The sequence below is a fragment of the Caloenas nicobarica genome, chromosome 13, assembly GCF_036013445.1.
Source record: "Caloenas nicobarica isolate bCalNic1 chromosome 13, bCalNic1.hap1, whole genome shotgun sequence".
Lineage (NCBI taxonomy): Eukaryota > Metazoa > Chordata > Aves > Columbiformes > Columbidae > Caloenas > Caloenas nicobarica.
In genome coordinates, this window is record NC_088257.1 from 3942788 (window position 1) to 3969948 (window position 27161).

At 58.1% G+C, this 27161-nt stretch overlaps 5 protein-coding genes across 7 annotated transcripts in view; 3 read left to right on the forward strand and 2 right to left on the reverse strand.

Moving 5' to 3' along the window:
- The first annotated feature begins 1543 nt into the window (after positions 1–1543).
- Positions 1544–5211, forward strand: LOC135994021 (lateral signaling target protein 2 homolog). The gene is made up of 13 exons (XM_065644297.1): positions 1544–1615; positions 2328–2468; positions 2545–2682; positions 2846–3048; positions 3130–3219; positions 3319–3408; positions 3543–3644; positions 3736–3984; positions 4089–4210; positions 4286–4399; positions 4625–4723; positions 4886–4998; positions 5080–5211. Exons 1-13 carry the CDS (start codon positions 1574–1576, stop codon positions 5209–5211), a joined length of 1635 nt encoding a protein of 544 aa, XP_065500369.1. The 5' UTR covers positions 1544–1573.
- Positions 5212–6092: 881 nt separating this feature from the next.
- MXD3 (MAX dimerization protein 3) lies at positions 6093–7047 on the forward strand. Its single transcript, XM_065644337.1, has 5 exons — positions 6093–6295; positions 6375–6404; positions 6493–6601; positions 6698–6863; positions 6938–7047. Exons 1-5 carry the CDS (start codon positions 6093–6095, stop codon positions 7045–7047), a joined length of 618 nt encoding a protein of 205 aa, XP_065500409.1.
- Positions 7048–7571: 524 nt separating this feature from the next.
- Positions 7572–9606, reverse strand: PRELID1 (PRELI domain containing 1). The gene is made up of 5 exons (XM_065644202.1): positions 9424–9606; positions 8838–9063; positions 8645–8758; positions 8287–8365; positions 7572–7853 (listed from the first exon to the last, which is right to left on the reverse strand). Exons 1-5 carry the CDS (start codon positions 9513–9515, stop codon positions 7717–7719), a joined length of 648 nt encoding a protein of 215 aa, XP_065500274.1. The 5' UTR covers positions 9516–9606; the 3' UTR covers positions 7572–7716.
- Positions 9607–9656: 50 nt separating this feature from the next.
- On the forward strand, positions 9657–12200 carry RAB24 (RAB24, member RAS oncogene family). Its single transcript, XM_065644173.1, has 8 exons — positions 9657–9811; positions 10078–10146; positions 10218–10296; positions 10412–10479; positions 10595–10694; positions 11091–11141; positions 11242–11304; positions 11770–12200. The coding sequence occupies exons 1-8, from the start codon at positions 9689–9691 to the stop codon at positions 11832–11834; spliced, it is 618 nt and encodes a 205-aa protein (XP_065500245.1). The 5' UTR covers positions 9657–9688; the 3' UTR covers positions 11835–12200.
- Positions 12201–12259: 59 nt separating this feature from the next.
- The window catches only part of NSD1 (nuclear receptor binding SET domain protein 1), a 62693-nt gene continuing 47791 nt past the window's right edge, over positions 12260–27161 (reverse strand). For all 3 annotated transcript variants that reach the window (XM_065644172.1, XM_065644170.1, XM_065644169.1), the window contains exons 22-23: positions 24032–24236; positions 12260–20710 (exon numbers count right to left, since the gene is read on the reverse strand). In XM_065644172.1, coding sequence (XP_065500244.1) covers positions 18465–20710; positions 24032–24236 — 2451 coding nt within the window. In that variant the 3' untranslated portion in view covers positions 12260–18464. The remainder of the gene's footprint in view (positions 20711–24031; positions 24237–27161) is intronic.

Below are 27161 nucleotides of genomic sequence, written 5' to 3' on the forward strand. Positions count from 1 at the left end.
GCACCCTCGGTCCATGGCAGTTGTGCAGCACACCGCCTGCTGCCCTGGCCTTTCTGCATGACCCCAGCGTGCACACATGGGTTTCCAGCCCCTCTGTGCCTCATCCTCGGGCAGCCCTGCTCTCCTGGTCCCTCGGGTGCCTCCCAGCCATGCAGCACCGTGCTCAGCACCAGCTCCCCTTGCACACTGCAGTCGCGCAGCGCAGTGCCTGCTGCCCTGGCCTTCCTGCTGCTGCCTGGTCCCGAGCTGCCTGTGAGGTTCTGCTGCTCCTCTGTGCAGTCCCACCAGGTCCCACAGCCCCAGGGTGCCCCCCAGGGAGAACTAAGGGCCGGCTCAGCCCCACACCTCCCCCTCAGCCTCAGTGCAGCACAGCTAGGGGCCATGTGTCACCCCAAAACCTCCCATCACAGCACTGGTCTACGTGAGACCAGGCCTCACTCCGTACAACACCTCCTGTCACCGGAGCTGCCCTCCTGTGGTGGGGCAGAGTGTGGTGCTGGTGACACAGGGACGTGTGGAGCCCCCTGCTCTCGGTCACCAAGGAAAGCCCACTGTGCCCCCCAAAATGCCATGGGCAGCGCTGATGGTGGCTGTGGGACAGGCAGGGCTCTGGGCTCACTGTGCACACCGGGACCACCAGCCACAGCCAGCAGGACATAGTGTCTGGCCAAAATCAGAGCTGGAGCCCATGGGGATATGCAGAGCCCCAGGACCCGGGCAGCCCTGCACCCAGGCCCAGCCAGCTCAGCCTTCGTGCCGTGAGGCCATCATGACTCAGAGACTTCCTCAACACGAGGAAGTGTTTATTTAAACGTCCTTGGTGGATTTTTTACCTGTGAATCCGCCCCATTAGGCTTTCAGCCACCTGAATTATCGGTACCCACATCCTGTGGCAGCTGCCTCCTCCAGCATGGGCGAGACAGTCTGCTGTGCCCAGTGCCCTGAGCACCCCCTGGGGCCCATCCTGAGCCCCTCGGCCCCTTCTGATCTGCCAAGGGGCTGCTTTGCCCCCATCCCACTGCAGCACGGCAGGTGCCTGCGGGTGCCTCCTCCCGCTGCCCCCCACCATCCCGGGGATGCTCTGGGCTAGAGGTGCTGCAGGGTTGGATATCTGGGGTATCCCTGTTCCCAGAAGGCACCGGCTGGGCCTTGGGGGCTGCAGGGAGAGGGCAAGTGGGAGGGAAGAGACAGGGAACTGGGACAGGAGAGCTGGGAGCCTGGGGGAGCAGTCGGGAATTGGAGCCAGAAACAGAGACTGGGGTGCGGCAACGGGGAGGGCGAGACGGGGCAGCTGCGGGGGCACCCTGCCCGCCCCACGGGGAGCCGCCCTCGCCCTCCTGGCCACGGGGGGCCGGTCCGTCGAGTGGCAGCCGCCTCCGGTACTCGGCAGCGGGAAATCCTCGGGTCTCGCCTCGGGCCGGGCGGGGCGGGGGCCGGTCCGCCGGGTCGTCCCGGTGCCCGGGCTGGGCGGACATAGTCCCGGTCCGCCCCCGGGCGGTGCCCGGTGCCGGCCCGCCCCGTCGGTGAGCGGCGGGCGCGGGGAGCCGGGCGGCGGCAGAGCTGCGGGAGCGCCATGCTGCCCGCCGCCCTCCGCCGCTGGCTGCGCCGGCCCAAGGTGAGAGCGGGGGGTCGCGCCGGGGCCGCCCCCCGCCCCGTCGCGGCTGCCCGGGGGCTCCGCCGGCGCTGGGAGAAGCAGGGGCGGCGGGGGCCCCCCGGGGCGGTGCGGGAGGAGGAGGCGGTGTCCGGCCCCGGGGCCGGGGGTGCGGCGGGTGCGGGCAGCAGCGGGCAGCTCTTCGGCCGTCCGGGCGCCGCCCGCTCTCGGAGGGAGGAGATTCCCCCCGGCCCCCTCCGTCCCTCTGGCCCCGCGGAGGTCTGGGGGAGAGACGGGGCGACGAACGCCCCTCCGGGCTGCCCGGTCCCCGCCGGGGGCTCCCCGCGGACCTTTCACCAGAGCTGGTGTTTACGGGCACGCACGGATCCGTGCCCACGCTGCCGGGATGCAGCCGAGCTTGTTCATCCTGCTCTGCCCTTGGGGAAACTGAGGCATGGCTGGGTGGGGACGGCGGCGCTCCCGGGAAGGGCTCGGCTGGTGCCTGCCTGCTTCCTTGCCTGTGCTTGGCACCCAGCACAGCTCGGCCAAGCCAGAACCGCCATGGGAGTCCCACATACCTTCCTGAGTGGGTGTTTGTGGGGGGACTGGCTGCAGGGAGGCAAATCCCAGCAGCCCCTGACCTGCCTGGCTGGGGCACTGGAGATTTGGGGTCCCCTTGGGCTGGCACCCAGAGCTGCAGGGTGCTCCTGCCATCCCTCCTGCACTCTCCCCGCAGCGCTCCGACCCCCGCCTGCTCTCTCAGTTCTTCTTTGCTGATGAGGAGGTGACACGGGTGGTGGCTGAGATCAACGGGCTAAATGCCGAGCTGGACCCACAGCAGTACCTGGTGCTCCTCAACCAGCTCCACCTCAGCCAGGTACAGGGGCAGCCTGGGCTTCGGTGTGACTTCAGTGCTCCCGGGGAGCTGCAGGTGATGTCTTTGCCCTCCCCAGGCTCACCTGCTGGCCGTACTGGAGCAGATCATGGAGGAGTGCATCCCCACACAGCGGCATAGCCGTGACTACCTGGTCAAGTTCCCCGAGGAGCTCTTGGTGGACAACCTGGGGAACCACATGCTGTTTGCTGCCGAGGTGAGCCAGGGATGCTGCCCCCGGGGCGAGCAGTGGGGTCCAGCTCCCCCAGGCTGGGGGTGATGGGCACCAGGCAGGATGGCACATCCCGCCGTGGCTGACCCTGGGGGCAGGGGCTGTGCTGCCCTGGCCGCTGGCTCCTGACGGCCACTGGTCCTGGCAGTGTCTCCTGGCCGGGACCTTCCTGGAGGCGGAGGAGATGGACGGGGCACAGCTGCGGGCCCAGGCCAGAAACCTGCTGTGCAGCCTGGAACTGGTGCGGACGGTGCTGCGGGAGCAGAGCCTGAGCCAGCCCGGCTCCTACCCGGAGCCCGTCCGGGCTGTGCTCATCCAGTTCGACCGGCTCTTTGCAGAGTTTGAGCTGAGGTGGGGGCCAGGTTTGGGCTGCTGGGGTGAGGGGGGCTGTGCCAGGGCTGAAGGAGCCTCACAGTCCCCCCAACTCTTCAGCTATGTGTCCTCACTGGTGGCGGTGAAGTCTCCTGAGGAGATCTACAGACAGCAGGAGATCGTTGTGCTCTTCTGCGAGACAGTGGAGAGGTGAGGGGCACCGTGTGCTGGGCGGACGGGCAGCAGGGATCCCAGCCCCAGGAATGGGGCAGTGTCCTGGGGCTCAGCCCCGCTCTGTGTCCCCACCAGAGCCTTGCGCCTGGGCTACCTGACCCAGGAGATGATCGATGGCTATGAACCACTGCTGATGTTCACCATCCCTCGCCTGGCCATTATCAGGTGGGTGCTGGGCCCTGGGGGGCAGCTGGGTGCTCCGCGCCCTGTACCAGCCCCTTCCCCTCTCTGGGGAACCAGGGTCCTGGGCCGTGGGGGGACCAGACCCCTGACATGAGCCGGACTCTGTCGCCTTGCAGTGGCCTCCTCATCTACCCTGAGGGTCCCCTCAGCCTGGAGCAGAGCTCTGAGCAGATGTCCCAGGTCTTCAGCCCATTTTACAACCTCCTGAAGAAGATCAGGTATGTGGCTGGGGCAACGGGCACCCACAAGAGGGGCCGTGGGGCAGCAGTGGGGCCGTGACGTGGGGCTGATGCCACCCCATCGCCACAGGGACCTGCTGCAGGTGCTGTCGGCGGAGGAGCTCTGCCTGCTGGAGAGGAGCCTGTGCACAGCCGAGTCAGAGGATCCCTGCGGCCTGGCCACCCCCACAGCTTGGGGATCAGCCATACCCAGAGCAGACCCCCCTGCTCCCTGGAGCCTCCTGGAGGTGCCCTGTGCCCCCCGAGTCCCCTCCACCTGCACAGCGCAGCTGGGACCCTCCAGCACGGTGGACGACCCAGACACAGACCAGCACTGGGGGTGTGTAGCAAGGGGGAGCGGGCCTGGGCTGGCAGATCCCTGCCCGCTGCCACAGAGACTTTTCGTGCCACCTCTGGGGTAACATTCACCTCCTCCCTGTGTAGCCCCCAGTCCCCTAGGAGCAGCTCAGGGCTCAATGCCACCCCAGCTGCTCGCTGCTTGGAGCTGCGCTCCCGCTACAGCAGCACCAAGGACATGCTGCACACCCTGTTCGTCTGCATCTCTGGTGAGTGATTCCCTTGCCACCCCCTGCAGCACCCTCCCCCCCCCCAGCACCCTGACCCCCACCCTCCCCGCACAGGGGTGGCTGATCAGCTCCAGACCAACTTTGCCAGTGACCTGCGGAGCATCTTAAAAACCGTCTTCAAGATCGTCACCTCGCAGGCAGAGCCCTCGGAGGAGCCGGGTGCCAGCCGTGAGTAACCCCTGGGGACATGGGACATGGGGCACGGCTCCTCTCTGTCCTGCCCATCGCCCATCCCTGGCAAGATGGGGCATGGACCAGGTGTGGGGATGATGCTCAGCCAGAGTGTCTGACAGCTGCCTGGTCATGCCCCAAGCCTTGCCCATGGAGCTATTTGCCATGGGGCTGAGTTCAGCTCTGGTTTGGCTGGAGCACCAACAGCCTCTCTCCCTGCAGAAGAAGAGGATGGTGACCCATGCCTGGTAGATGCTCCTCAGGTGGCAAACTGTCCTCTTTGCTGCAGCCCCGCTGAGGCTGCCGGGCTCCGGAGGACAGGTAAAAGGCTGCCTGGGGTGCCCGGGGTGCCACAGCATCAGAGCAGGGTGCTAGGGCTGGTCCTGGGGTCCAGCTGAGGGGATGGGGACATTCCAGGAGCCAGGGCGGTGATGGGGGACAGGGGGACCCCTGTGGCTTTTACCGACACATTTTGCCCAGCAGGTGCCCACCGCCTGCCCGAGTGGGTGCCAGACAGCACATGCAGCCAGTGCTCTGCCTGCCGCTCGCCCTTCACCCTGCTGCGCCGCAGGCACCACTGCCGCAGCTGCGGGAAGGTAGGAGAGGGCTGGGCTGGGGGGTGCGGGGTCCCTGGGGACCCGGCTCCACTCAGACCCGCTCTGGCTCTCTGCCGGCAGATCTTCTGTGCCCGCTGCTCACCACACGCCGCGGCGCTGCCACACTATGGCCAGCCGAAACCCGTGCGTGTCTGCACGCATTGCTACACCACGCACCTCTCGCCCGTGCCTCGGCGCAACCAGAGCCAGTGAAGGACCCCTGTGCCAGATCCGCGTCTGTAGGAGGCCACAGACCACGGGGGACAGTGGCCGCTCCAGAGCTGCTGGGCAGCTCTGCAGCCCCACGACTCCCTTGGGGGCTGGGTGGGCATGGCGGCAGCACCCCACGCGCAGCGGCAGCCCGTGCCCCATGCTGGCATGGCCAGGGCTGCAGTGGGCGCAGGATCGCCTCACCCGTGCACTGCGGCTGTGCCCCGCTCCGGAGAGCCACGTGCCGCCACCGTGCGCCTGCCCCCCTGCTGGAAATGTGCCTCGTGGTGTTTTTTTTTTTTCAGGTGAACTTTGGCTGCTCTTGGGCCTGGGGCAGAGTCTCCCCCCGGACCTGGCCTGAGACGGCACAAACAGCCCTCACATGACGGCGGGTGCCGCGGGGCTGTGCCCGGAGCTGGCCCTCGCCCGCGGGGCCCGGCGGTCCCCCCTTTCCCCACCGGTCGATTTTAATAAAGGTCTAAACCCGCCTGGCCGGGCCCTGCGGCGCTGGGAGCGGCAGTTCCGGGGGGGCTGGTGGGGGCAGCCGGCCCACGGACACACATGGATGCAGGAGGGGGTGTGGGCCGGGGGAGGTGGGCGAGCGGCTGGGGGCAGCGGGTGTCCCGAGTGGGCTGGGTGGCAGTGGGGGGGAGCACAGACAGGCGTGCGCTCGCCGCCTGACTCGCGTGGACGCACACGCGTGACCACGCACACACAGACACGCACCGACAAGCGCGGGCGCGCCCCGCGGGGGCGGGGCCGAGGGACAGGGGGCGTGTCCCGCCGCGTCCCTCCCGCCGATTCAAATTTGAAGCACGCGCTTTCCCGCCCGAATTTGTTTCCCCGCCGCGCTGACGTCAGCGCCGCGGGGCGCCCGGCAGCCAATGGGCGCGCAGCTCGGCCCGCCGCCCGCAGCCATGGAGCCGGCGGCCACCAGCATCCAGGTGCTGCTGCAGGCGGCCGAGTTCCTGGAGCGGCGGGACCGCGGGGCGGCCGCTCCCCGGTACCCGCCGGGCCTGGCCGAGGCCGAGCACGGCTACGCCTCGCTCTGCCCCGCGCGGTCCCGCCGGGCCGTGGGCAGCGTCAGGTGAGCGGCGGGGCTAGGGAGGAGTGGGATGGCAGCAGCCGGTAGCGCCGGTTCTGATCCCCGGGGGCTCTCCCCGCAGGTCGGTGCACAACGCGCTGGAGAAGCACAGGTACTGGGGAGCGGCGGGACAGGGGATGGCCGTGCCCGTGGTCCCCCAGGGCTGATCGCTGTGTCGTCCCTCTCCCCCTCGGCCACAGGAGAGCCCAGCTCCGGTGCTGCCTGGAGCGGCTGAAGCAGCAGGTGCCGGCGGGGCCGGCCCGTCCCACCACGCTGAGCCTTTTGCACCGAGCACGGCTTCACATCCAGGTGAGGCGGGTGGCCCTGGCCCCAGCTGGAGTGCCCTGAGGGGCAACAGGGCTGTCCAGCTGGAGACCCTGCTTACGGCCCCCTGGATCCCCACAGAGGCTGGAGGAGCAGGAGCTGAGGGCCCGGAAAGCCAAGGACCGGCTGCGTAATCAGCAGCGGAGCTTGCGTCGGCGGCTGGAGTGGCTGCTCTCACCTGCCAGTGGGGAACGGGCACGGGCTGATAGCCTGGATTCGTCACAGCTCTCGGAGCCCTCTGAGGAAGGTGAGTGGGGTGCAAGTGGGTGGGCAGGGAAGGTGAAGCTGCCAGGGCCTGACCCGGCCTCCCCTGCTGCCCAGAGGATGTCGAGATAGAGGCTGACAGCGTGGTGTTCAGTGGGGACCTGCTGCCTGGCTTTGGAACTGGGAGGGACCACAGCTACTCCAGCCCCCGCAGCCCCACATCCTGACAGCATGCGCGGCCTGCCCTGCACTGTCTGCCTCCTCCCCGCCCACTGCCGCCCAGAATGCAGCCTCCTCTGCTGGCCTTGTCACGGCTGCCTGGGGCAGGGGCAAGCACCCAGCTTGGTCCCCTGCAGCTGGACTGCTGAGCGGCGCCGGCCACAGCGCTGGGCACGCTGGGCTGGCACGACACCATGGCACCCGCTGGAAGAGGGGCCGGCTGTCGTGGGGACACCCTCCCACCTCCCCTGGGGCAGGCTGGGGGCCAGGGGCTGCCCGGCACGGGCGTGGGGCAGCACCAGCCCCAGCAGACATGGCTCCAGGAAGGCCCTGCTGCCCCAGCGAGCCAGGAAGGGGAAACAAGTGCATTAAGCAACCCGCCTTCATGCCCCCGCGCTGCTCTGTTGTACATACCAAACACTATTCTAGTAAAGGCACTTGGTGAAACCCCTGCCTGTGTCTTGCCTGCAAGCCCAAACCCCTGGCAGTGGAGGGCAGCACTGGGCTCTGCTCCAGGCCAGCCCCAGCCAAATCAGAGTTGGGAGTAGATTATTTAATGATAATTACATCTCAGAAAGGGTCGAACAGCAGCTGATTGTCAGACTTGTACAGTTTCTTTAAAAATATAAAACCGAAGGAGGCTCCTATCTGTTCTGGTGCAGCCAGTGCCCAGCCCCTCACACGTACTGCTGCTTCTTGGTGGCCGCCTTGCTTGCCAAGTCCTTGGCTTTCTCGGTAGCAGCCAGAGCTGTTTCCTTGGCTTTCTCGGTCGCTTCCTTGGCTGTCTCCACCAGTGTTTTGGATGGAGCTTCTCCTGTAACATGGAAGCTGTTAACCCAGCCCCAGCAGGTCCCCGCCCTGCCCCGGCACAGGAGTCTTGGCTGACGCAAACTGGACCAGCCCCAACCCCTCGGGATGGGGGTGATTTCCCCATGCAGGGGGAAGCTGAGCCTGGCGCTCCTGACATGCCTATGCCAGGGCACAACAGGAAGGGGAACTGCAGGCATGTGACTGCTGCCATGTTATGTTCCCCTTCTGCCTGTTTTCCAGTCCTGTAAGTGCTGCCTGGCTGCTCCGCTCAGGACAAGCTGGCTGTGCCCAGATGCCTGAGCAAAAGCAAGGGATGAGGATTTCACAGTGCAATTAGTTCAAGCCACGACCTGCCTGTGGACTGGAGTGTTCCCAGTGTGACCTGTAAATCCAGGAGACCCGTTCCCGTCAGCCCCAGCCTGCCCTCAGGTGCTCACCTTGCATTCTTGCTAACACGTATTCAAATCCCTTGGTGCTCTTGGTCACGTTGCTTTTGAACCTGGCCAGACCAAACTCCTGCAAGGGAAGAATCAGTGAAGGTGCAAGCCCAACCCCCTGATCACACACAGCCCCCAAGCCTTTGTCTCTGCTTGACCAGTCCCAAACACATGGTAGGCTCATGCCCACCAGTAGTGATGGTTCTGGGTGCTCCTAGACCTCACAAGGACAGGAGGAATGAAGGGAAAAGGTGGAAAAAACAGCACAGGGAAGGGGTAGAGCAGGGGGGAGCAGCAGCTTTAAGGCCCCTCCCAAGAGAGGGTACACAGCACTGCTCGGGCAGCTGGCAATGCTCACCTGGACAGCCCGTGAGACGCCAAACAGGCTAGAAGAAACCCAGGCTTCCCGCTTGACCTCGGTCCAGTTGCTGTTCTCCGGGTTCACCTGGTACACGCAGCGCTCCTCCACCCTCTGCACAAGGCACAGCCCGGCTGTGGGCACTGCCCGCAGCCTGCGGCCCCCAGCCGTGCGCCCGCACACAGGCACCTACCATGAGACGTGCATGGTTGATGTTCCAGGTGAACGTGGTCATGGTTCGGTTCTTGGGGTCCACAATAGAGTCCTCCACGATGTAGACGGAGTGGGCGACGTTGGCTGGGAAGAAGTGCTCTGCCCAGCGAGGCATACGGTTGGTCTTGGTCAGGAGCCGCCGGGAGAGCAGCTTGTGGTCCGCCGTCACCTCCCGGTGCACGATGTCTTCGGTCAGGACATGTTTGCTAGAATGGGGTGGGGGAAGAAAACATCAGATCCTGCTCCCAGCTAATGCCCCCTCCCGGGGCTGGGAACCGTCAGGCTCTGCGTGGGGGCAGGGGGAAGAAAGCTGTGGATTTGCGGGAGAGGGGAACCGGTTGCCCCCTGGGAACGGCCGGTGCGGGGCACCCACCGCAGAAGGCTCTGGAGGGGGCGAGCAGAGGGCCCGGCCCCGTGGGGGTCCCGGGAAATGGGCGGCGGAGGGGGGGAAGGGCACAATCTCGCGGGGCCTGCTGGGGGAGAGGGCGCAGGGTGAGACCCGGGAAGGGGACGGAGGGCGGCGGGAGATCCCGGGGAGGGTCCCGGTGGGGGAGGCCCCGGCGCACCTGTAGGGGTTGGGGTAGCGCTGCCAGAAGGCGGCGAACACCTGGTCCCAGGGCCCCTTGAGGACGCCCAGGCTGGCGCAGTACTTCCCCATGGGCCGCCGCCGCTCAGGGCCGCGCCGCCGCGCCCGCTCCGGCCCGCTCCTGCTGGGCGGCCGCCATGCGGCCTCTGCCCGCCGCCTCCGCCCCGCCGCGCACTTCCGCCTCGCCCCCGCGCACTTCCGCCCCTGGCCCCGCCCCGCCCGGTTGCGGCCCCGCCCCGCGGCGGATGAGGATGAGCGGGCGGCGGGTGGACGCCAAGGTGGTGCTGCTGGGGCAGGAGGGCGTGGGCAAGAGCAGCCTGGTGGAGCGCTGCGCGCACCGCCGCTTCCGGCCCGGGCCCTACCAGAACGTGAGTGACCGCGCCGGGCACCGGGCACCGGCCCTGCCGCCGGACGGGCCGCCCGCGGGGTGCGCTCCTGCGTGCCCGGGACGGCGCTCCCCGCGTCCCGCTCGTGTCCCCGGGACGGCCCCCTCGTGCCCTGCCCCGCCCCGAGTTCCCCGGTGTCCCCGGGACCGCTCCCCCCGCGTTCCCAGGCCACATGCCCCCGCACCCCCGGGCAGGGGCCCGCCACGTCCCCGGGTCGCTCCGCACCGCTCCTCCTCCTTGTCTTCCAGACGATCGGGGCCGCCTTCGTGGCCAAGGTGATATCGGTGGGGGACCAGACGGTGACCCTGGGGATCTGGGTAAGTGCGGGGGCGGGGGTTGTGCCGCCCCCGGGCAGCGCGCACCCGCTGAGCGCTCCCCTGGCCCCCAGGACACGGCCGGCTCGGAGCGCTACGAGGCCATGAGCCGCATCTACTACCGCGGGGCGCGGGCCGCCGTCGTCTGCTACGGTGAGGAGGACGGAGCTGGCGGCCGGGAGGGCTCGGGGCGGGGGGCCGGGGCCGGGTGCTGCGGCCGGGGGGTCAGCAGACGAGGGAGGGGACAGATCTGACACTTCTCCCTCAGATCTCACCGACAGCAGCAGTTTCCAGCGAGCCAGGTTCTGGGTGAACGAGCTGCAGAACTGCGAGGAGGTAACGGCCGGGCTGGGGGTACGAGACGGCTGCGGAGCCTCACCGGAGGGGAACGGCAGCCGGTGGTGGGGCTGGGCCCGTGGGCACATCCCTCCTGCCCCTCTGCCTGCCCCAGGGCTGCCGGATCTACCTGTGTGGCACCAAGAGCGACCTGCTGGAGGAGGACAGGAGGAAGCGCGGGGTCGACTTCCACGACGTGCAGGACTACGCTGATGGTACGGCCGGGCACTGCGCGGGGCTGGGATGCTGGGGCTGGGCGGTGCTGGCCCTCCCCGGGCTCCCGCAGCTCCAAGCAGGTGGGGGGGCCTGGGGAATATGGGGCTGCGGCATCCACGTGTGCCTGGGGGGCACGAGGGGCTCCGCCTCGGTCCTGGATCCACAGCCTGGCTCCCTGTGCGGTGAGGCGCCGGCTCTGCCAGGGACCTCCTTGGGCACAGCGTGTCCTGACACAGGCAGGCACGTGGCCAGCTGGGCCGAGGGGACAGCGCGGAGCCCTGCCCTGGGCCCCCGCCAGCTCGCTGTCACCAGCCGTGCCCCGGGGTGACTCTGGGGGGAGCCAAGCCCGTGGGGCTGTGTCCTGCTCCTGGTGCCAACCCCGGCCCTCGTTGCAGAGATCAAGGCAGAGCTCTTCGAGACCTCCAGTAAGACCGGCCAGAGCGTGGGTGAGTAGCCCCCGTGCTGCTGATCATGCCCGGGCAGGGCTGGGGGGGCTCTGCCCAGTGCTGGGGCTACTCACACCCACCCTGCCCGCCCTCCCCCCAGACGAGCTGTTCCAGAAGGTAGCTGAGGACTACCTGCACTTCACCGCCTTCCAGGTGATGACAGGTGAGGGAGCAGGATCCATCCTTTCCCATGCCAGGGCGCGCATGTGCCGTGGGGAGGACGAGCGCTGTGGGGTCTGGCAGGGCCCTTCCTCGCCCCCCAGCTCCCTGGGGCTGCTGTGGGTCTGTGCTGGGGATTGTCCTGCAGACACTGGGCCCCATCGCGGTGTCCCTGTGCCCGCTCAGGCCAGGCTCAGCTTGGCCAGTCTGCCCTGAGGGGGCTGCGGGTGGCCCTTGGCACTGGGGCAGGCAGGAGCCTCGCCCGGCTGCGGCACCGGCTCTCAGCTCTGCGCCTGCCCAGGCACGCTCAGCCCGGCTGTGCCTCCAGCGCTGGGCCGTGCCACGGCTGTGAGCCCCACCGCTGCTCTGTGGGGACACCAAACCCCTTCCAAGGAACCTGCAGCTTTTGGGCTCCGCATGGCACGGAGCTGTGGGCTGCCAGCAGCTGCCTGCCCCTGCTCTCTTGCAGAGGAGAAGGGTGTTGACCTGGGCCAGCGGAGCAGTACCTATTTCTACAGCTGCTGCCACCACTGAGACCTCCTGCCAAAAGGGAACTGCTGCTCCCGGCTGAGCAGCCGGCATGCACCGGACTCCTCCGGATTTTTACCTGCTGTGTTTTAGCTGTACGGGCCTGTTGGCGGCACGCAGCCCCGCGGACTGCTCTGCTCCGGCGCATGGGGCGGCAGAGGCTCCGTGCAGTGCCGGGAGCTGTGGGCTGTCACCCCTGGGAACCCTCTCCCTGCCACCCGGTGTTCACAGGAGCTGCTGCCCCGAGTCACTGCTGTGGCCCGGCCACAGCCGTTAACTTATTCTCTCGGAGATGCTGCCCAATTCTTCGCAGCTTTATTTAAGCATCTTCTCTCGAGGTGTACAATGTAAATAAAATGCATTGTGGTCTGAGCTGTGTGAGGCTGTTAGGCCCCCCCCCTCAACTTGGCGAGACAAACCACAAGAGGACATCGAGAGTAAAGTTAAACTTTACTTTACAGTAATTTTTCTTCTATATACAAAGAATTACAGTACATGTTCTGGGAGCACCTGGGCAGGGCAACCCTCTTTTCATTATAAGTTTCACATACACAGCCAACAGTCTAAGGGGAGCAAAATGAAAGTAATCAATGGTCCAAGACTCTCCCCTCTCCCTCTTCTAAAAATAATATACATGCTGGAAATATGTAGGTTTCTCTCACCTGCTCTGGCATTCCCACTTAGAACCGACAGAGGAGTCCTGGCCAGGGCCAAGCACCCACGTGCCCCCTACGCAGCGCTTGCTCCAGACAGCCCCAGCACCCCAACTCCTGCCCGCTCCCCTCTGGCCGAGCCTGTGGGACGGGACCCCGCGGGGGGCTCCCCTCGGTGCGGGGGCACACGGTGTGGGGCTGCTCACACCAAGGCTTCCCCGCTCCAAGCAAACCTGCTCGTGGCTTCAGCAGAATTTGTGCTGCTGCTTGAGCACGAGTGATACCTCCTGTACCCCCTCCCTGTCCCCAGGCAGCCAGGGCCACCCGCCCCAGGACCCCCGGCCCAGCTGGCAGCAGGATCCCACCCAAGAGTGCGTGGCACCGCGGGGTGGCAGGGGACATTCGAAGCCAGGCGTGGTATCTGACAGATTGGGTGTCTCGTGGGGCGCTGGAGATGGCACCACAGCTGAGCAGGGCCAGGAACGCCACTGCCTAAAGGCTTCTGCCCGCTGCAGGGAGAGCTGCTCCTGCCCGCCCGCGCCAGCCGCTGCCGACACCTCTGACACCCTCCCACCCACCACGGCCGGGGCCACCCTCAGCTCCAGCCACTTTGAGCCTCCAGGTGCTGCTGCTTTTCCTTTTCACAAGTTCCCAGTGTCTAAAAAAATTTCACAAAACCCAGTTCCTTGAAGTCAACAAGTTGGAAACATCAGGAAAAAAAAAAAAACAAACAAAAAACCAAAAAACCAACAAAACAAAAACTGAAACCAGCTCAGTACCAAAAGGACACAAAGAACATGCAGTTAGCGGACGCCTGCCTTGCTTCACATGGCTCCACTCGCTCCCGGGGCCCACTGGCACGCTGGTTTGAGTCTCAAAACCATCATAAACCGAAGGAACCGAGTCACGCCTCGTCCTGTTCCTGCCCCGCACGCCGAAGCCCAGCCCCAGCTACCAGGGGACGGGACTCACCCAGCGAAGAAACCTCCATCCCGCGGGCTGAGGGCTGTGAGTCCAGCCCTACTGCGCTAAGCTGCCAACGGTTACAATAGCACCACAATAGCCCAAGTGCTTCACCAAGGGCAAACTGGTTAAAACTTTACCTTGAAATAGGACATAGCAACACCCATTTCTCAGATTTCCCTAGGAGGTAGATTCAGTGCTGTAGGGACTGTCCATCACCGCCACTTCTCCAGCCCAAGCTCACACACGCTGTCCCCCTGCACTGGACTTGGCTTAGGTCGCTTTTGGAGGATCCGGAGCAGAAATTTTGTCTTTTTCCCACGTCCTGCTAAGCGAGGGCGCTGGCACCGCACAGGCGGGACTCCCAATGAAGCCAGGCAAGCGGCAGAGCGGTCCCCACGCTCCAGCATCCCACCTCCCAGCCCCGGGAGCCCGGCCGCACGCTGCACTCTGGCTGCTAACGCTGCCACCAGCATCATCACTGTCACAGGGGATTAATTAGCACAGACAAAGCACAGGGGATCAAACACGGCGTGAGCCCTCGCCGGCCCCCTCTGTACTCTCAGAGTAGCTGCACGGTTTGCCACTTTGCATTAACACTCACTGGCTGGCAAAGGCTGAAAGCCTCATCAGTTAATTTTAGGGCAAAGCACATTACAAGCAGGTTACAATTACGGTTATTCCAAACACCAAGCAAAATCAGAAGTTAAGGCTGAAATTAGAAAAATAAAACGGAAGGTGTTGAAGGTCTGAGGTTTCTCAAAGTCCCCGGGCAGGATCGGCGCAGCACACTCAGCTCAAACCGCTGCCGACGTGCATCAGGGTTACGGCTGATTTTTTTAAATTTTTCTTCCTTTTTCTGTGGAGCTGAAGCTCTTCTAGCACCCTAAATCCGTATAATCTCACCTTGGTATGTTACTGTCCTTCAAACATCTCTCTCATCTCCTGAATTTCAGTAAGTCACACCTTCAAAGAGAAGCCTGTGGCTGTGGGGGGTTTAACCCTGAATTATAACACATGCTCCCACGGTACCACCTGGACACTTTGTGCATTGAAGTGAGTCTGGTTCTTGTGGGTTTTTTTTTAAATAGGAAAAGTTTTAACTCAAGAACAGCAATAAAGCAAGCTACTATCAGCTAGTTAAGTATCTGAAGATGCGCAGTACGGGATTACCCCTTAAAGCGGTCACTCTTTGGCTGGATTCGCCAGCAGGCACCAGCCCAGCGAGTGGTGCTGACGGGACGAGCCATGCAGGACAGTGCCCGCTCCCCTCCTGCTCTGTGAAGCATTTGTATGGGAGCAAATCCTTCATCCCTTTCGGAACTGGGAAGGGGGAGCCATTCCTGCAAGTGGGAAGGGGCTCATGACCCTGGGAAGTTCCCGTGAGCCTCCCAAGGACAGCAGGGAAAGGGACAGAGCTCTGAGCAGAAATCACACCCTTGATGCTGCTTCTACAACTCTCCACAACAGTGAATCAACACAAGAGTTGCCTCCTTCCCACCTTGCGTGCAATTACACCTGACCTGAGACTGTTCGTGGCCAAGTGATCAGATCCAACACGGCAGAAAAGCACGGTGGGCTCGGTCGCAGCAAAGCCACCCGCGCCCCTCGCCAGCCCCACTGGCGCAAGGAGCAGAGCTGCGCGGTCTCTCTCCCGCAGGAACCATCTGATGAGGTTTGTGTTACCTGCCGCTTTCCTCTACATTAAAAACACCCCAGTGATTCAAACTGGCAGAACTCCAAAGGCAGCAGGAACTGCAGCAGAAGAACCCAACTCGGTCGGCACAGACATCTCCCTCTCCTTGTCCAAGGCAGTGCCACCAGCCGCCACCAACAGCCACTGTCTCCTCAAGTGCTGAAAAGCCCGTATTTCCTTTCTGAGGGTTGTGTTGCCTGGAGCTGCTTCCCATTTCTCCCCGCTGATGAAGACAGGCATGTAATAATAATATTGCTTACTTATTCCCACTGCTGACAAGGGCAGGCTGGGCAGGACAGGGCTGCCAGGACCCATCTCCACGCCCGGCCAGGCCCCACTGAGGTGACCCAGCACAGCCACTCCTACCAGCACCGCTGTTCCCCTGCAAGCCCCACAAACATCTGAAACACCGTCCTGATCTGACAGAGCATCGCCCAGGGGCCCAATGGGGGCAAGGAGGGATGAGCAGCTCGCGGGCTTCCTCCTTCAATGGCATTTCCAAACACCAACTCACCAAGCAGCCTCCCAGCTACACTGAAGTCAACTTTTCAGCTGGGCAGTCGCGAGCCAGAAACCTGGATCCTCATGGAAAAGGCGTGAAGGGAGACAAGAAGAGAGATGGGGTAGGGTCAGACGCAAGGAATAAGGCTGTGGGTTTGCAATGCCATGCAACGGTTAAAATCCACGTTCACTGTTCAAAAGCTTTAGGGTAGGAGCCTGCTGCATGGAAGGTGCTGCCGTGAGCTTCACACCCTGCTATGTGAGCACATGATTTATAGAAATGATTTTTTTTTTTCCAAACCTGCACTTATGAGAATCCATTGAGAACTTCTCCATTTTACAGATTTAAAAAAGCCTGCACCAAAAATATTCACAGTTTATTTTTCATGAAACAAGTAGCTAAGTTAACACGTGACAACGCGAAGCGGAGGTGGACAGAGCAGTGCGGATACCTCTCTGGTTACAGCTGTAGCTGGCTGGGCGGCTGGCACCGAGGCAACCCTACTTACACAATCTACATGACTAAGTCCAGCTCATGGGAAGGCCTATAAATGTAAATTCAAGATTTATTTTCCTTCTCACACATGATAAATACTTAATATACTGAACCTCATTACCATTTTTTTTTAAATTTTGTTTAAAAAACATTAATGAATGCCCTTAGATTATCTTCTCTCTCAATGGCTCTGAGGAGTTGTCCTGATTCCCTTTGTGCAGGAGTCATGCAGAAACACAAGCTGCTTGCATTTTCCCAGTTTCAGCAGCAAGCAGGAACCAACCTGCCAGTCTTCCCGGAAAAAAACATTACACAGTAAGTTTCCATAAGCTATAAAGCTTTTTGACGTCACTAGCTATTCTACAGAGAATCTGAAATGATTCGGACTAAAGAAGAGATGCACCATAGCACTGGTAACGTCCCCTCATGCCCAGCACACCCAGCCTGTACAGCAGGACGTTGTCAGGAAAGGAGAATGGATCAGGATTCGTGTCAGTACAAGCGTCTGCCTCCCTCCATAGAACACTGCAAAGCTCCTGACCGCCTGCTCTGGGAGCAGCGGCGCTTGCAGGCCAGGCGGGAACAAGGACGTGCTCCCACATCACAGGAGAGGGTTGGCCTGGAGCCGCACGCTCCCGTTCCCAGCAGGGACCTGCACGGAAGGAGAAGGACACACGGGGCTGCGCAAGGCTCTGGTGACGGGCACAGAGACCTGAGGCTGCGGCGCCCGGACCAGCAGAGCTCAGGCAGCCGCAGAGGTAACATGTTGTGAGAGCGGGACAGCACGCTGGTCAGCAGCGCGTCCTCGGCAGGACACCGGCCCCATCGTGGGATGCCCGTCCTCCGCCTGCCTGCGAGGGTGCCAGTGGCCGCCAGACACTCCGCGGGTCCCCGGGACTCTACTGCTTGCCCTGCAAATACTGCAGCCAAGTGAACTTCTGCCTCAACGCTTGAGAAACTGGCTTTCAGCAGGTCTAGTCTGGATGCCAGCCTGACACCCACCAGATACTCAGCATCTCCTCAACTGGAAAAGGGAGAAGAGGAAACAAGAAAGCCAACCAGCTGCTGGAGCCCACCGTGTTCCAGTGTGAGAACTACTATTCAGTTGGAAGGACACACGTGTGCACACACACACACGCACACCAACACAGTCCAGTTAATTCAAGTCTCCTTTGGTTGTAGAAGAGTTAACGAGAAGCTACCTAAGGGGAAGGCATCGAGATGGGTCCCGATTCAGCCACGGCACCCTCACCTCCACGCTGCGTGGTGACCGGGACGGGCTCCGTTTGCAGCTCAGCAGTGCACCTGCTGCCGAGAAGACCAGGTGCAGTGTGAACATGTCCTGAACGTGTCTGAGGGGAGAAAGGACTGCTCAGTCTGCTGGCTCATGGTGACGACACAAGTCAAGAAGAGACTGGATGGAAATTTGAAAGGGAGCACCCGCACCCTGCCGGGGCGGTGCTCAGCACCTCGAGGAAACCCCACTCTGCCCTGCTCTGCTATTGCTGCTTTACAGGTCACAACATTTTCAAGTGCAGCAGACACTGCATGTGCTGTGCTAAAGGATTAAGACACAAGGATGAAAAAACGGCCAGATGGCTTCTTCCAAGAGCTCTCCTTTCCCTGACCTCCTCCAGATTCCCTGTTTCTCAGGCCTGGCCAGTTGCAGTTTTGCGCAAAGGAGACTGAATGGATATTGCCTGTTGCTGGAGAAAATTGCACTGAGCTCCTCTCCCAGCTCCGCTGGAGACAATACCTGTCCTTCGGTGACCCATGCACGCTGCACGTCCCAGCGAACGTATGGACCCACCTCGAAAAGCAACACCCTGCAGGGACAGAGGCCTGGGCAGATAAACCCCTTCCCTCTTCCACAGAATCCAGCAAGGGCACACACTGACTGCTCACCGCCTGATCCCTGGAACACTTCTGGTCCCGGGCAGCCTGACAGATCTGCTCCCTCTAAACGTGGTAACGAGAGCAAGGCCCCTGGCTGTACCGGGGAACCCGCCTACAGACCTGGAGCTCGAACATGCTGGATCAGTAATGTGACTATTCCAATGGAATTGGAGATTTTTTTACCCAGAGTGGACTCTTTATTTCAGCTTTACCATTTGTAAAAGGAAGAGGAAAAGGTCACAGATGCTCTCTCCCTTTGGCTCGGCCACACTCAGACTGTGAATGTCCTTGCTCATGTCATGAGAGAATATGGATGGGATGTGCATGGGTCAGGGGCTGGGCTCAGGGGAGTGAATGAAAAACAAACAAACAAAAAAGACCCCCTCCCTAAACATTAGAAGACTGAAACCTGCCTCCCATATTCACCAACCTCACTTTGGCTCTGAGTCGGCCAACTCATGACAGACAGAATCCTGGTTACAGGCTAGCACTGTGTTTTGTTCAGGCAAAGGGTCCTGGCCCCGAGGAGTCTTTGCTTTTCCACTCAGCCAAGAAATCTGGTCAATTGTCTGAATGTTTGCGACAAGCCACTGCATCTGCTCCGGGGGCACTGGCGCTTCCCTGGCCGGCCGAGGGGTCTGCTCAAACGCACGCAATCGCTCTGATGTCCAAGGGGTTTGCTCTGCGGGGGCTGAGGCCACTTCCCAGCTGGGCTGAAGGGTCGGCTCTGGTAGTTTCTCTGCTATCCGGGGAGACTGTTCTGCAGGAGTCAGCGCTTTTGCGGTGGGCCAGTGGGTTTGCTCATGCGTCTGTAGTTTCTCCGTAGGCCAAGGTACCTGTCCAACATGCATCACCGCCTTCCCAGCAGACCAAGAGATTTGCTCCCCAGCTAACATGGTCCTCTCTTTCTGCTGGGGACTCAGCTCCACGCCCGGGGCTCCTCTCTCCTTCGGCTGAGCGTTCTGGTCGACGGGCCGCAGCGCCTTCTCTGACAGCAACAGCCTCAGTGCTGACGCAGCCGGAGGTTTGTCCAAGGCTTGAGGCCGAGGGGCCACGGCAGCTGCCAGCTTGTCCGATGCCTGAGGCCACGGGGCTGTAAGAGTGAGTGGCCTCTCCAAGAGCTGAGGCCGGGCCACCCCCGAGCCGAGAGCCTTCTCCAAAGGCAGGACCCGCAGGGCCACAGAGTCTGCAGCCTTCTCCAGAGGCAGCGGTCGCAGCACCCCAGGGGCCAGCGCTTTCTGAGTGAGTGGGATCCGGAGGGCTCCCGAGCCGAGAGGCTTCTCCGTGGGCAGGACGTGTGGTGACCGGGAGCCAGGAGCCTTCTCCAGAGGCAGGGGACGGGGCGGCCCAGAGCTGGGAGCCTTCTCCACAGCGGGGACCCGCACTGCCCCGGAGAAGGACGCCTTCTCTGGAGGTGGGGGCCAGGGCACAGCCGATCCAGGAGCCTTCTCCATAGGCAGGATCCGTGAGACCGGGGAGCTGGGGACTTTTCCAATGGGCAGAGGCCACAGGACCCCAGCACTGGGAGCCACCTCCGATGCTGGGACCTGAGGCACCACGGAGCTGGGAGCCTTTTCCACAGACTGAGGCTGTGGACTCCGGGCAGGAGCTTTGTCCAGAGGCTGATCGGTCGCAGGAGGCTCATCCACCAGCTGAGACTGCAAGGTCCCTGCCACGCTGAGAAGTCTGTCCGACAGCTGAGGATGCAGGCATTTCTCTGGGAACTCCTCCAGCAGCTCGGAGTGCTGGCTCCCGGTGTCAAGGAGAGACTCGTCCGATAACTCCAGAACCTCGGTGGCAGCAGGAGGCTCATCTGACAGCTGGAGCTGCAGGGCAGCAGCAGTGACAAGCGACTCATCTGACGACTGTGGAGTTCCTGGAGGAGATTTGCTTGGCAGGTCAGACTGCGAGGCATCACCGGAGGACTCGTCCAGTGGCCACAGCACTGCATTGGTGGGAGGTTTGTCGGGCTGCTGAGGCCTCAGCGCTACGATGATGGGTTGTTGCTTCTCTGGCTGCAGCCTCAGGGACAGGGCAGCCTGGGGCTTGTCCGACGGCTGCAGGCGGAGCGACAGGGTGGTGGGAGGTTTGTCCGAAGGCTGCAGCCGGAGCGAGAGGGTGGTGGGGGGTTTGTTGGATGGCTTCAGCCTCAGTGACAAGGTAGTGGGGGGTTTATTTGACGGTGGCAGTCTCAGCGCCAGGGTGGCGGGTGGTTTATCTGGTGGAGGCAGCTTGAGGGCCAGGGTGGTGGGGGGCTTGTTTGACGGCTGCAGCCGCAGGGCCAGGGTGGTGGGGGGCTTGTCTGACGGCGGCAGCCTCAGCGCTAGGGTGGCGGGGGGCTTTTCTGGTGACTGCACTCTGAGGGCCACAGACTGAGGTGGGCTGTCCAGAGGCTGAACGCTCAGGTCTGTGTCTGCAGGGAGCTGCTCCGGCGGCTGCGTGTCCTCACCATTAGCCAGGGCTTCTATGGGAGGCACATACTCACGGATTTCTCCCGGCTCCAGAGGGTTAGGCCCGCAGGGATCATGCTCTGTGCAGCTTAAACGTCCGTCCAGCTTGGAGATGAAGAGCATGCCTTCCCGGTGCTGCTTGCAGAAGGACCTGGGGCACATCTCGCAGAAGGAAGCTGCTTCCTTACCACACACATCACACTGATGCCACGGGCACTCCCATTTTCCTGCAGCAGACACAGGAGAAAAGACAGACCTTAGGAGGGGTACACAGGGAAGAGATAAGGGGAACGCCTCTGTAATACTCCCATACAATTCTACAGGTCCTCCTCGGTTTCTGCCACAGCTCCCAGGCTCAACGGGCAGTTACAGGTACCTGCATCCTTGGAAGCAACAAGAGCAGTGATAATCATGACAAACACAAGCCATGGCAGGTCAGGCCAAATGCCCATCTGGCTCCACCACAACATTGACAGGGCACCCAGAGAGGCGCAGACACTCCCAGCTTGCACGTCCCTGTGGCTCCGATTCCCACAGACAACAGCAGCAATATCTGTGCATAATACACCAAATGGACTTTCAAAGTAGATGCCTCAGGTTCGTCTAAGTCTTTGTTAATTCTGGGCCAACAACCTCCCTTCCTGTTTATCAGAAAGAAGAAGTGAGAGGGCAGTGATCACAAGGGAACAAGTTTCTATTGCCTTTGTACTAAAAATATCTTCTTTAACCTCTGTGTATGGCCATGATAAAAATCCTGCTTATCACAAGGGCAGGCTGCTCCCTGAGGAGCTCTGCATCCATGTCCAATCTATTCACCACCAGCATCAACACCATCATGGAGAAAAAAACAAAACAAAACAAAAACATTACAGTTCAGAGACCCTTGTTTTGGTGTTTGGTTTTTTTGGTTGTTGGTTTTTTTGTTTGTTTGGTTTGTTTTGTTTTTTGTTTTGGTTTTTTCACTTGTAGATGATCTCAGCGGTTCGGCCCCAGGCTCCCCCCAGCCAAAGCTGCAACGCCCAACACTCACTTTGGCCACTGTGAAGACTCTGGGACAATTATTGTAAGAGGTCATTTGTAAGGTTGGAAAAATAAAGTAAATCAAAACCCGCCAGTAGGGTTGCAGGAAGAATAAATCCTATAAAACCACTCTAATGGTCTTTAACAGGATAAAAGACCTAATGAATAAGCAGCCTCTCCAGAGACAGCCCCGAGCAGAGGAAGTAATCACACAATTAGTGACATGCAAACAAGCAGGAAATTCCAATTACTCCAGCGATGCCCATGGCAGAAGAAACATTTGAAGTAAAAAGTGCTGAACCTTTCATGTCCTGTATAATAACTCTAAAGAGCAGGCATCGAAAATAACAACCTATGCGTAAAAATGGTAAAATGGCTACAACTGGCTGAAAATTCTCAGAAAACTGCTACTAATGGCAAACTGAGGGGGCATTTCCAGTGATGTCCTTCAGGAGTCTATTTTAGTGTGTACTTTAATTCCAGTTTCTAGAAGCAGAACAGCAAATACTCTTACAAAAATGGGTAGATAACAATGAGGCTGTAAGGAACTGCAAAAATCTGCTTAGACAGGCTCACGATTTAAACTGGACAGATGCTCTTTCACCAACAAGGTGCAACGAAATAAAGATCAGAGCAAAGCATGATGGCAGGAGGAAGAAATAAACTAAATACATGAACAGGATCAAGACAAGAGAACCCAAGGACGACAGGGCAAATCACAATCATCACATAAATACAAGTGATTTTTGAAAAACAAGTCCAACCTCATTTCCTGAGATATTTTATGTAAAACATGAAATATAATTATTCTGTTCTGCCAGTGTTAGCAAGGCCTCAGCTGCAATGCTATTAAAATCCTCTTGTTACCACAGTTTAAAAAATGCATAGGCAGGTGGGACACAGTCCAGAGCAGACCAAGAATATAATATTAGAAAATAAGAGCTGCAAGGAGAGGCTGTGTTTAAGCTGGAAAAGGACTAAGGAGATAACAGTCTCCCAATGTGTAAAAAAAGGGTATCAGAGAGTGGGCAAGCCTTTGTTTTTCAAGACAAAACTTTTTCAAATGGAAAGCAGGGGAACAGGCTGAATGCTGGACTCTCCTTTATTGGAGATTTCAAAGTACAGGAAGAGCTGCTGGGATGTTACAGCTCATAAAAATGAACAGAAAGGTGATATTCAGGATTCCCTCACCCTGAACCAGGATGTTTCTGTACAAATGACCTGTGTCCCCCTCAGCTTTCACATTGCTCTGTTAACAGCATTTGTTCAATAAGCAATCCAAGCTCTTCTGTGTAAACGTCCAATTCTCCCCAAAACTTAACATGCACACACACTCATAATTTCTCCCATCTACAAAATAAACTACTGGTCCTTCTACGTCTTCTGTCGGGTTGCAGCCGGAGGCGCTGACAGACATGCTCCGTCACGGTGACTCTCTGGCAGTCACTGGTTCCACAGACCACCTGCTTTCATGCTTCTGAGCCTGCCCAACCTGTTCAGAAAATACTGCCCAGAGCTGCACAGAGAATTTCTAATTTTGGCAACACTTACAGCATTAAACCAAAATATTTACAGCCCCCTAAACAAATTACTTCAATGCAGTTGCTTTTATTAACCAAATTTATCATCTTAGCAAAAACCCTTTAATTAGGTTTGATGAGATATTCTACCTAAAAACTTGCCATCTCTTATTGTTCATATTCTTGCCATTAAATTCTTTAGGCACTTGATCCCAGCATCAGCTTTTCCACCCTCCTGGCCTGGCAGATGTGGGGATAACTGGCCTACCAAGACTCAGGTCAGACCTCGTCCCTTTCTGAGCACTGGTTAAACCTGAACAATCATTAAAGGTCCCAGGAACTCCTTTAGTAACCAAAACAAATTGAAAAAACAGAGGAAACACTCCCCTCAACCAGCTCCTTGAAGACTTTTAAATGCAACTTCAATATTTTCCTCTGATGGATATAACTTTACACTCACTGAGCTACTAACAAACTAGAAACTGGTTCATCACTTGTACAGGGAGCCTATTTCTTTTGCTGCACTCAATAAGAAGTACTTTTTGAATATCTTTTATTTTTATTTCGACTTTCTGTCCTCATTTCAAGACAAACTAGACTATGCTTTGGAATCATTCTCTTCCTTAACTATGAATTCTATTCACACATCTAACACGTTTTTCTCAACTCCTATCAATTCACTTGATTGTCTTTAACTTTGGGGAAGCGGCCGGGCTGAGGAACCAACATCTCAGCTATCGCTGGGATGCTCCACAGACGGGGTCAGATCCCAAGCACTGCTCCTCAGGCAAGGACCAGCTCTCCCTTCAGCAACCAATTCATCTTTTTGCAGTCACAGCAGGGTGCAAACCAGGGTCGTGCCACGTGGGCCACAAAGTCTGCTCAAGCGAGAAAGATTCCTCTGAATTTTAAGACGCTATGAAGCGAGTGTGATGCGGTGAGCAGTGCCCGGGACACCTGGAGCCAGGGCCGTGCCCCAAGCTGAGCACGGCCGCGCAGGGCACTGACCTGCGGGTCTCTTGGTCAGGTTGAGGCAGTCGGCATGGTACACCTTGGGGCAGCCCGGCTTCTTACAAGAAACCAGTTGCCCTCCGTCCCCGCAGCTGAAACACTCGTCCTCTCGTTCCTTCATCACCTCCGCCTGCGACCTGCGCTTCATCTGCGGCCGTCTCTTGAGCTTCTTGGACTTCTCCTCAGTCAGGCTGGGCTGGCTCTGCGGGTGAAATAACATCAGTTAACGCAGGTCTCTGCTCCTTCCGCCTGTTCGCTTCCTGCTACACTGGAGGTAACTGCAAACCTGCAAATAAAAATCCCACTGCCAGCCACACCTGATATGTATGTAGCTTCCGAATATTTACTAAACAATTTACTGCAGCAAATAGTTCTCATTTTGAAGAGAAGCTGCCAAATTCATGTATACTGTGATTAAGTTATAGAAGACATACCCATCATTAACTAATTGACACGGGATGCATGCTTTCTGACCACCTGCAAAACGAGGGGATATTTTTTAAGTTTTAGATCCTTCTGCAGGACAAGAGAGACAGAAGATTAAGTGATACATTGTTTAGAAGCACAGTGCTTAGTTTATATTTAACTAATAATTAATATATGTAAGTAAGAAACTAAACAATTATAACTAACATCATCAATTATAGATGTATTGTATGTCAAAATTTTCAAAAATTGTAGTGCATATGTAATAATTATGTGAATATAAGCAACGCAAGCTCATCCAGTCTTTGGAGCACTTATGGAGGATGATCCCCACTGCTCCCCAGCACTGATAAAACAAAGAATGCTGCTTAACAGTATAATTGGCTCTGCTAAGTTTATTTCTTCAATTTTTTTTGAAAGAGCCTGGGAGCTCTGTACCAAAGCCTGGTTAGAAATGTGATATATACAATTAGCAAGAGCAGAATGAGGAGCTGAAGCCGTCTGCTGTCGCTGAGCTTGTGCCACCTCTGACTCTTCAGGTCCTCGGTCAGAGCAGTTGCGTCTCCTTGCACCTGTGACTCTCACACGTGGGCTCCCTACACTTTTTGATGTTCCTCACCCCCTCTATATTTTGAGTCTGAATTTGTGATTGATTTTCAGAGCTATTTGGGTTCGTGCCAACATTGATCTTGTTCTGCAGGTTTTTTCTCTCCCTAAAGTTACCACCAGGACACACTCTCCTTTTCACAAACCAAACGCTTCCACAGTCTGCACCTCCAGGCTTCCTAATGGCTTTTCTCTGCCTATACTGAGTTTATTTCTCCAAAACACAAGTTACAGAAATTATACACTTTACTTCATATGATGCCTCACAGGCCGTTTACAGTGGCATCAACACTTCTCCAAAAAAAATGGGAAATCCCTCCTGAAGCACTGCCTGCATCTGCCTTTTTTCACAGCCATGTCACCACAGCAGCTCAGTCCCGCACTAAAGCTCCTTCTCCACCATGAGAGATCATCGATGACTTTCTCCCTGCGGATTTGTTTCTGCTCTTACCCTCCAGGTGTACACTCTGATGTACCGAATGACTGATCTCCAGCTGCTCCCCAGTTATAACCAGTTATTCCTTTGCGATTGCTCCCTCCTCTCCTCCTCCAGCACTGGTGACACCAGAGATCTCTGTGTCACCAGTACAGTTAAATCACCGTGCTCCAAACAGCTGTGTCACAGGCAGTAAGGACATAAACACAACTAGTCCCAAGATTGGCATCTAAATGGTTTAAGTGCTCTCTTTGGTCCAAGGTTTCCTCTTAACGCTGCCTCCCCCCTCCCCAGCCAGGTCCTCAGACCACTCCTCTCCTGTCAAGATTAAAAACAAAACCACCAAAACATTCAAAAACCTCTGTCTCCAGATCTACCATCATGTAGCAGTGGTTATCCAGCTGTCCTGCCTCCAGGGAGTTTCATTTCTTGATTGTTTCCTTCCCCTTCACATGTGGCTATTTCTGTTTTCCTGCCATCATTCCCCTTGACAATGGGGACAAGTCTGGCCTCTCTTATCACTGAGAATGCAGGCAGTGAAATCACTCCATCTAAACTATTCCACCTATTCTCAGTGTCTAGCACCTTGGCCATCTAATTACAAAGAGAGTAAGAAAAACCTTTCACAGCTAATTTGAATGTCTAAGCCAGGTCTAACAGCTGGACTAAGCGATTCCCATTCCGAAAGGTCGCTTTTAAGAGTGAACTTGAGTATAATCAGCCAAGTTTTGTCTTGCTGTATCTTCAGGAAGCTTAAAAATGCATCTATTATGTGATTAATTTGGAAAAAAGGTGGTAATAATAATAATAGAAACAAACAAAAACCCCAACCAACCAATATGAACAAACACAAATGAAAAAAAACAAGGTACTGTTTCCTTGGGTATTGTTTCTCATCCCACCTCATCAAGATAGAATGAGTCGCCTCAGGCATCACAACAGAACATTAACGCCAACTAAAGGGCACTTCTCTCTGATTTCCATCATGCAACCTGCCATTTCTGGCCAAAAAACAACAGTCAAGCCATGTATAACACAGGAGCAGCACAAAATCAATTGAACTTTACATCTCAACCCAAAAAAGAACTAAATACACCAGATGTGTAATTCACCTCATCTGTCAACTTCTGAAGACATTTGTTTTCCTATCATAAGTTAATTCTTTCTGCTGAACTAAGCTCTCTGGAGGATTCAAAAAACCTTCCCTGTATTATATATTGACAGGGCTTAACAATTGTGCTGCTGGAGCTTTTAACCCTTAACTGTGGGTAAGTCAGCCACCAGTACCCACATACCAGAGCAAAGGGATTACAGACTGATTTGGTGAAGCTCTTGAAACAAACTTCAACAGCTGAGACACAGATTTAGCTGGTGACAGTTGGGAACTTGGCCAACAGCTCCAGCTATTTTACTTTTCCCAACGAGAACCAGCTCACACAAGGAGGTAATTGAAATAAATTCCTTTTGCTGCAACAATTCCAGTTACAAAACAAAGCTCTTAGAAGTCAGTGAGTTCAAAAAGCTAGTGATTTTTCTACTAGAGATATGGCAAATTTATTATTTGTGTCTGACGTGTAAACTTCAGTCGCTTAGCTAAAAGAAGGAAAAAACCAGGAACTTGCTTATTGCAGCAAAGACAGTGATGCAGAGGCCTTGTGG